The sequence below is a fragment of the Dendrobium catenatum genome, unplaced genomic scaffold, assembly GCF_001605985.2.
Source record: "Dendrobium catenatum unplaced genomic scaffold, ASM160598v2 fragScaff_scaffold_1038, whole genome shotgun sequence".
Taxonomy (NCBI): Eukaryota; Viridiplantae; Streptophyta; class Magnoliopsida; order Asparagales; family Orchidaceae; genus Dendrobium; species Dendrobium catenatum.
This window is the reverse complement of record NW_021319500.1, coordinates 87430-97085: the sequence shown is the minus strand read 5'-3', so window position 1 is coordinate 97085 and position 9656 is coordinate 87430. Positions and strand designations below refer to the sequence as shown.

At 33.0% G+C, this 9656-nt stretch overlaps 1 protein-coding gene across 1 annotated transcript; it reads left to right on the top strand.

The window, feature by feature from the left end:
• The first annotated feature begins 751 nt into the window (after nt 1-751).
• LOC110112271 (cytochrome P450 81D1) lies at nt 752-3427 on the top strand. Its single transcript, XM_020844432.2, has 2 exons — nt 752-1461; nt 2643-3427. The coding sequence occupies exons 1-2, from the start codon at nt 1132-1134 to the stop codon at nt 3252-3254; spliced, it is 942 nt and encodes a 313-aa protein (XP_020700091.2). The 5' UTR covers nt 752-1131; the 3' UTR covers nt 3255-3427.
• Nucleotides 3428-9656: the final 6229 nt, after the last annotated feature.

Here is a 9656-nt window from a genome sequence, read left to right as displayed (position 1 = left end):
TTAAAAAATGAAAAATAAATTATGGTTATTATTATTATTTTATTTGGTTATTATTATTATTTTATTTGTTTGAAGTAAAATAAATCAATTGTAAAGTCGGCAAGTGGTGGCAGCCGGTAATATTGGCGACGATTAGTGGTGATTGCGGACGGTGGTTAGTAGTGGCGGCCTATGACAAAGGGGCGCTGGTGGCCAAAAATTGCAGTGGGTCATGGCCGGTGCCTAATGACAATAAGGGTTGCCAATGGTGGTGGTTGATTGCGGTTGAACAACTTTTTTGCACTGAAAAGAGAATTCAATCAAAGTTTACCATTCATAAAAATGAACAAAAGAGTAAAAAAATGAATATAGTGGAACTTTACACTATATATTTTTTCAGCCACTCAAACACCAATATTTTTAAAACTCGAAATTCTTTAAATCCATTGTCAAACACCTAATTAATTGCCAACCACCAGAGGCCAAAAGACTCCTATATATATTTCTTATCCATCACCAGCTCATATACAAATCATCAAACGGGCAATGGAGCCTCAACTAAGCTCCTTCCTCACAAACATTTCTCTCCCTCCCCTTCCCAACATCCTCGCGCTTCTCCTCCTTCTCTTCATCCTCTTCCTAATAATCAATAAACGTTCTTCTTCTTCTTCGCCTTCCTCCTCCCTCCTCCCTCTCCCACCCTCCCCTCCCTCTCTCCCCATCATCGGCCATCTCCACCTCCTCTCCCTCCCTCTCCACCACTCCCTCTCCCGCCTCTCCTCCCTCCACAACAACTCCCCCCTCCTACTCCTCCGCCTCGGCTCCCGTCTCGCACTCCTCATCTCCTCCGCCTCCGCCGCCGAGCAATGCTTCACCAAACACGACCTCACCTTCGCCAACCGCCCCACTCTCCCCAGCAGCCAGCGCCTTTCCTACAACTTCACCACTCTCGTCGCCGCCCCTTACGGCCCCCACTGGCGCAACCTCCGCCGCATCGCCACGGCCGAACTCTTCTCATCTTCCAGCCTCAACTACTTCTCTCATGTCATCACCGAAGAAGTTGCTTTTCTGATAAAACAGCTCAGCGGTGGAAGCGGGTTTCGGAAAGTGGAGGTCAGGGAGAAGCTCGATGAGTTGGCTTTGAATGTGGTGATGAGGATGATGGTGGGTAGAAGGTGTGATGAGGAAGAGGGGAGGAGGTTTCGGTGGGTGGTGAAGGAAGGGTTTGAGTTGGTGAAGGAGAGCAGTGTGGGGGACTTCTTGCCGTTTTTGAGGAAGGTGGGGAATGTGGGGAGGGAGAAGAGGATGGTGAGGTTGGAGAAGGTGGCTGATGAGCTTTTTGAGAAGGCGGTGGAGGAAATGAGGAGGAGGAGGAGGAGAGGGGAGGAGGGGGAAGAGAGGACTATCGTTGGTCGCTTGTTGGACTTGCAGGAGGAGGACAGAGAGTATTACACTGATGAGATCATCAAAGGGGTCATATTGGTACTTCCATTTAATTAATTCTTTTTTGATATGTAGAGTTTTTTTTATATGTTTTTTATTTTTAGAATTTTGGATAGTAAATTATTGAGTTTATGGGTTTAAATGAGGATAACTTAATTTATATTTTTATCAAGATGAATTAATTTTATCAAATTTAATTTAAAATGAATGTAATGTAAATTTTAATTTATTATATATATACAATTTATTTTTTTTCATAAAATATTGTATTTAATTTCATAGATATACTTTCTTTGGAACAGTAAATTACTTGAACTTTGTTTTAAGGGCCAAATCCTTTTTGAGAAAATTAGTTTTTTTTAGGTAAAGAAAGCAGTATAGGTTTTTTTTTTTTTTCCACATAAAAATATAAATGGGTATACTAGTATTTAATTTTTTTTGTCTTAATATCATTATGGATATTGACTTTTTGAATAAATAGAACATAATTATCCTTAAAAAACTATAGTATGTCAGAATGGCTCCCACAATTATAAAAATTTATGAAAGAAATAATAATTTAATTTTAATTTATTAAACTATAATTTTCTTAAAATAGCAATTTTTATGAGTTTCTGATCTATAATTTTAAGAGCATACAAATTAATTTATAAAACAACTCACATTACATGTAAAAATGATACTATTAGTTTATATAAATTTATTAAAAATATAATATTAATACAACTATATATATATATATATATATATATATAATATATATATATATATATATAATATATAATATATATATAATATATATATATATATTAATCACTTAAAATTAATATATAAAGCTGTAAAGCAACGTTGGAGAACATTAATAACTTGCTGAGCTGTACTATTATCTGTTTCAAAGTTTTTTCTTGAGACGCATGTGATGCTACATTGATAGATTGCTACTTGATATTGCTAGTTATGCATTAATTGGTGAGGCACAGAAGAAGCAAACATAATATGGATTTGTTTTATATATATATTAGAGTATTCTATTGTTGGCTTTTTATGGAAATTTAAATTTGTATTAATAAATCTCAGGTTTAATAATTAATGATACATGATTTATCTCATAATAAATTTAAAATTTTAAGGCTTATAATCATGCCTTTCAATTGTTATTATATATCAATTTATACTTGTTATATATATATATTAAGATCTTATATATTGTGTTCGAACAGACTATGATAGCAGCAGGAACAGACACAACAGCTGAGACACTTGAATGGGCAATGTCTCTTCTCCTAAACCATCCTCAATCATTGCAGAAAATTAGATCTGAAATAGAACTACTTGTCGGCCATGATCATCGCCTCATCCAAGTCTCTGATCTCTGCAACTTGCCATACATCCATAGCATACTCAAAGAGACTCTCCGCCTCTATCCTGTCGCCCCTTTGTTACTCCCTCACGAGTCCTCACAAGACTGTACTATTGCTGGCTTCCATGTCCCACGAGGCACCATACTCTTTGTCAACGTCTATCATATTCACAGAGATCCCAATATGTGGGAAGAGCCTAAAAGCTTTAAGCCGGAAAGGTTCATGGAGGGTGCAACTACTGGTTTAGGATATAAGATAACGATAATGCCATTTGGGATGGGGAGGAGGAGTTGCCCAGGAGAAGGATTGGCTATGAGGCTTATGGGATTTGCTCTTGGAGCTATGATTCAATGCTTGGAATGGAGGAGGTTGGGGGAGGATGAGGTGGATATGGAAGAAGGTGCCGGGATGACAATGCCAAAGGCTAAGCCCTTGGAGGCCTTGTGTATGCCAAGAGGAATTATCGTATGAGTGGTCACTTGTTCGAGAAATTATTAGTAGTGAATAAGAGAGCAACTGATTCAAACCTCATATATATACTAATGCATACAATATATTGATTAGTTAGATGGATGTTGATATGATTCTGATCAAGAAGTTTTATGCAATCAATTAGGTTGTTATACATATATGCTTGCATATAATATGATGATTAAATGTCCTTATTAGTTTTATCTATACTTAATAATATCACCACTCATTTTAATTTAATAACTATTTCACGAATAGGTAAAACTAATGTTCATATGATTGTTGGTATACAAGCATGCATTTATCATTTGGCTAATTAGTCAGAGATTACTACACAATAATTACATTAGATATTAAATAAATTTGATTGTTTATGTTTTGTTTGGGATAGCCTTTTTAATACTTTCAAAATAAAAAACGTTTTTGGAAAACAATCCTCCCAAATGAAGCCCGCCGACAAATCAAATCTCATATGATTGATTTTCTACCCTTCCTTCCATTACTTATACTGTATAGATCCATCAAATCACCACTTGCACCTAACTAAATACTTAAAGGAGCTTCCACTTGATAAAATAGAACTCTGAAAGAAGCTCTTCAATTATATTCTCTTAGTTCTTCTTCTGTCAAAGGCAGTAGGGCTAAGGTTCATGTGCTTGATTGGCATGTTTAGAGCTACAGCAATGTCATCAATTCATTGTATTAATAGGTTTCTATTCCACCAACTGCTGGAGTTATTGAGTGGTAGATTTAGATCAAATTAATTAAAGAAATGATGCAGTTCCCATTATGATGATTGATGAATTGGTTGATGAACTGTTTAGTAATTATGATTCAATTTAAAAAAGTAAGCTACACACTATAGGCTCTATTTGGGGCTCTTTTTTGTTGCTTTTTGAAGCGGATTTTTAATAAAAAAATATTAATTGAAAATTTTTTTATATTAAAAAATAGTATAAAGCTCATCCTAAATAAAGCCATAGTGATTGATGGACTGTGCCTTATTTGTGTACCTATCAAACCATTATTTGCATTTAATTAATTAAATTAATGAGCCATCATAGGAGAAAATATATTTGCATTTTTATTTATTTGTTTCTTTATTTTATGGTTTGACAATTAGGTCAGGCTAATTAAAGTTTCGTTTGAGCAATTTTTATATTATCTTTTACAATAATTTTTTAATATAATTTTTTTTTAAATTAGAAATTTCTATAATGTAAAATTACTTTAAAAATAGTAACGTTTGTAATAATTTTATATTTTTAAAAAATTTTTGTACTGAAAAATTTTTCATAAAAAAAAAAAACAAAAAAGCTGTACATCTTTTTTTTATTTTTGGAAATTTAGGGGCAAAGCCCATTTCATTGATAAAGCAAACTAGTTACATGTGTAGAGAAAAAAGAAAAGAGGTGGAGTAAAAACACCCTAGATAGACTAAATAAAGAGCCTCAAAATTTTACACATGTCAAAAGAAAAAACCCAAAATAGTTGGAAGCTGTGGTAGTTGGGCTCAGGTTCAAAATCAATTGCTGGAGCCAAAAATACAAACTCCTGGTTGCAGGCAGTGCCATCCAGAGCTATTGGTTGCAAACGTCCGCCATCCAGGGAGCGGCCAAGGCAATTGAACATCATTGCCCCCAGATCCAACAGAGAAAAACTGTCTCGACAGAATCCCAAAAATACATCCAAACATGCATTCACTCGAGCAGGCATTGAACAAAAGATATATCCAGACATATAAACCCAGGAATACCAACTTATAATAGATTTTGCAATAGATAACCATCTCTCCATTTATAGACCTTTGTCAGAATAGCATTTTTAATCTTCAGGCATACCGTGGTAGAGCTAGAGGCAGACATGGCAAATCTCCTTTCATTCCTTTCTCTCCAGATATAATAAATAGTGCAGCAAATAGTAATGAAGTGAAATCTCTTTGATTGAGTGGTAAGATTGGGATTATCATTAACCCAATCAAATAGCTGCATCAAATTTGGTCTAAGAAGAATCAAGGCACAGTCCGGAATAAGTGCAGTAATGATAGAGTGTGAAAAAGAGCAGTAAAAAAACACATGAGCAGAGCTTTCAGGATAGCAGTGGCAAAGAGAACAGCAAAGCTCCACCCCATGTTTCTTCTGTTAAGCTCCAAAGCCGATTTAAGACCTCCCACAATAGTAAGCCAAGTATAAACCGAATATCTCAAAATATGTTTCTTGTGACAAATAAAACAATCCCAAGAACAAGCAGGTAACAATTTATAGAAATCATGAATAAAATCTTTGAACTTAGCATTTCTACCAGTGCCCCAAACCAAGCAATCAGTGTGATTATCAATAATGTTAACTCTGTTAATAGCATTCACAGTAACAGTGGGTAAGCAAAGTGGGGGCTGCCAGGAACCATCTACAATAAAATTGCTCACTGAAAAATTTTCAAAATTGGCACCTAGAGGGCTTAAGTCCACAATCCGACTGTTGTTGCACCAATAATCCCAAACAAAAGAGAAAGGGGAGAGAGGGGTTACTATAAGGTTCCATTTATCCTTAGAGGATTGAGCAGTTAAGCAAAGAGATTTCCAAAAATTTGTAGCCTTTGAGTCAGCCGGTTTCTAAGGGGAGGTGTAGCGCATTAAAAACCAATCAGCAAGAGGGAATTTACGAGTATAAATCCTAAGGATTAAGGAGCAGTTATACCCATACTGGAGAGCAGGGATACTAGGAAGACCAATCCCCCCATATCTTTAGGTTTACAAACAGTGTCCCAAGCAACAAGATGAAGCTTTTTAGCAGCAGACAGATCACCAAAAAACAAAAATTTAGAAGCAGCCCTTCTAACATATTTTATAACAGACTTAGGTATAATAGATCCCATAATCCAGTATGCTATGGAGTTTAACAAAGTGAACTTCATAAATTGTAGTCTTCCCACAAAAGACAAAAGATTAGCATTCTAACCAGACAGTTTCCTTGTAACATCTTCCATAAGAGGGGAGAAATACGCAATTTTAAGCCTCCTGAATGATATTGGAACCCCAAGATAAGTAATGATCTCTTTAGGAGACAAGCAAAGAGCCCCACAAATCGTATTATCATTAATAAGGTGCTTGGGAAGCATAAGGGAGCTCTTGTCCATATTCATGTGAAGTCCGGAAGCCTTGGTGAAGCAATTAATGATTTGCAATAGGTGACTATAGTTGGAGGAAGAGGCTTCTCCAAAAAACAAGTAAGTTATCAGCATATAGCATATGGCTAATCTTAAAATTTTCAAAATGAGCACCCACAAAAAGATTATTATCAATAAGAGAGGAAAAAGCATCCATCACAATACAAAAAAGATACAAACTTAAAGGACAAACCTGCCTTAAACCAGTCGTAGAGGGGAGGTACCCCTCAAGCGCCCCATTAATAATAATAGAGAAATTTAGATCAGAAATGCAAGCCTTAACCCAGGTAATAAATAAGTGTGGTATACCTTTCTGTTTAAGCCTTTCCAAATTAAAGTCCCTGAAGACAGTATTAAATGCCTTACGTATATCAAATTTAGCACAAAACATATTTTTCTTCCCTTTATTAGCAAAGGAGAGTAGTTCTTGAGCAAGAATGATGTTGTCCTTGGAAATTCTGGATTTAATAAATTCAGCTTGAGTATCTTTAACAATAAGAGGCATGATGGGCCTTAACCTTGAAGCAAGAATTTTGGATATAATTTTATAGATCACATGGCATAAGGCTATAGGTATAAAGTCTGCAAAAGAACAGGCATGTTTAGTCTTAGGAATAAGAGCTAAAGTCGTAGCCTTAATGCCAGTAGGAATTTTGCCCTTAATAAAAAAGTATTTAATAGTCTTGCAAACCAAAGGACCAATAATATGCTAGCTTCGCTTGTAGAAATGGTAATTAAAACCATCAGGACCAGGTGACGAAGAGGCAGCACCATCAAAAACAAATTTCTTGATTTCATCATCCGAGACAGAGATAATGAGAGAAACAGCAAGAGAAGGTTGCAAAATGTTACCAATGAGGAAAAGCTCCATATTCATGTCCTCAATAGGAATTTTTATTGGGTCAGGTAACCTGATGTACATCAGGTACCCAATAAAAAAATGCCACATGCACTTTAAACAAAAAACACTCAGCTTTAAACAAAAAGTAAGTGCATGTGTCATTTTTTTATTGGGTACCTGATGTATCTCTACATCAGGTTACCTGATCCAATAAAAATTCCCTCAATAGGGGAGGGATTATAAAGGCCATGAAAATGATTAATAATCTCAGTAATAGCATCAGACCTTAAAAGCTGGGGGATGTCCCCAAGTTAACCACATCATTGCTATCAGAGGGAGAGCCAATTAGAAATTTCGATTGAAAAATTGTCTGGCTTTATCTTCTTTTAATTAATATATTAAATTTGTGTGCATATAAGGCCAAGTCAGGAGTTATGGAGTGCAGGATTTGGATGAGAATGACAACTTTTTTCCCTCTAAATTTTAGATCGTTGGTCCAAATGACTTGATAGGGGCAAATTATTTGGTCCCGTAATGGGACCTAAATTTTCACCTGGATTCTCTGCACTTTTAATGATTTTTTATTATACTTTTGATGTATTTTTGAAAAATGACATTTAATACATAATTTTAATTGTATATTAGCTACTCTTTTGATGTCCTTTTACCGAGTATTTAAAAAACGCAATAAAAGCATAACAAAAGGATAGCAAATACTCAATGAGTAATATATTTGTTGTGCTTTTACTTTATTTTTGCAAATACTCAACAAAAAAATTGATAAAATGCAATTAAAATTGTATATTAAATGTCTTTTTTTTTCAAAAATATATTAAAAACATAGTAAAAGCGCATTAAAAGAGCAGGGAATCCGTACGAAATTTTAGGTCCGATGACCGGACCTAATAATTTGCCCTTGAGAGATTGGCCTAATACTTATTTCCTCTTGGCTCTTATGTTTCATTTTGGGATTATTTTTTAGTGCTTTTAAAGCAGTTTTTTAGTATAAATTTTTTTAATTTTTTTTAACTAAAAAGCTGTTTTAAAAATGATAATAAAAAACTGTCTCAAGCAAAGCTTAAGGCATCGTTTGGGATGGCTTTTTTACTGCTTCTTGAAGTAGCTTTCTAGTAAAAAAATTAATTTTTATACTAAAAAATTGCTTTAAGAAGCAAGAAAAATGCCGTCCCAAACGAAGCCTAAATCCCATACTTTTTTCGGGCCATATATCCTTAATTTTCTTAAGATATCCAAGAATTCTTTCAAAAAAATATCCCTTCGTGTGCTTCTTCAGACAAATCCCCTAAATTCTTCAAACTCCTAGATTTAAAGTAAAAAGAAAAAAAATATAAAATTTATTTTACCATGACATTTGGTTTTCATTTGGGATAGCTTTCTTATAGCTTTTTTAAAGCAGCTTTTTAGTACATAAATTTCAAAGTTAAAAAATTTTTACACTAAAAAATTGATTTAAAAAATAGGAAGAACCTAGATATTTTTTTTAGTTTTATTTATTTATGTGGTCGGTGAAATAATAAGGCATAAAACTCCCCCACTCGCCAGTACCGCATATATTCTAGTCTCCGATTTATCAGAAAATGAAAAATATGGAGAACCATTTTCCAAATTCAATATAACATGGAAAACAATTTTCCACATTCAATGTGAAAAATAATTATTTTCCATATATATAAAATAATATTCCGCTTTCATTAAAATGCGGAAGTGTTTCACTTCCATGCATTCTATTACACAATTTAAATCAAAACTTATTTAACTTTTTATTTAAATAATTTATATTATATATTTCTAAAACATAACTAACAATTTTTATTATAAAATTATAGATATTTATCCTAATTTTTATATTATAAGATAATCATGATGGATCTACTATAAAAAATAGGATAAATTTCTATAATTTTATTTTAATAAATGTTATTATTATTATCTATTTATTAATCATATTTAAAAAGTAATTATTCATTTATATAACTCATATATGATTCGAGATTTAATTTGAATTTTAATTTCAATTTTATATTAATCTAAAAAGTGAAATTATTAAAAAAAATTTGAAAAATAAAATAAGATAAGATTAAATAAATTTAATTAAATTTTATGTAAATATTACTATCATATTACATTTATTAGTTCTGTATAAGAAATTTATAATAAAAATGCATTAGTTATGTTTAAGAAATATAAAATATAAATTAGTTAAATAAAAAGTTAAATAAATTTTAATTTAAGGTTTATAATACGTAAAATACTATTCTGCATTCTAATAAATGCAGAAAATTATTTTCTATATTTATTAAATATTTTTTTGGGGAATTATATTTATTAAATATCTAAAAAATGGAAGAACTGATTGACGTATTATATGCTCCTAA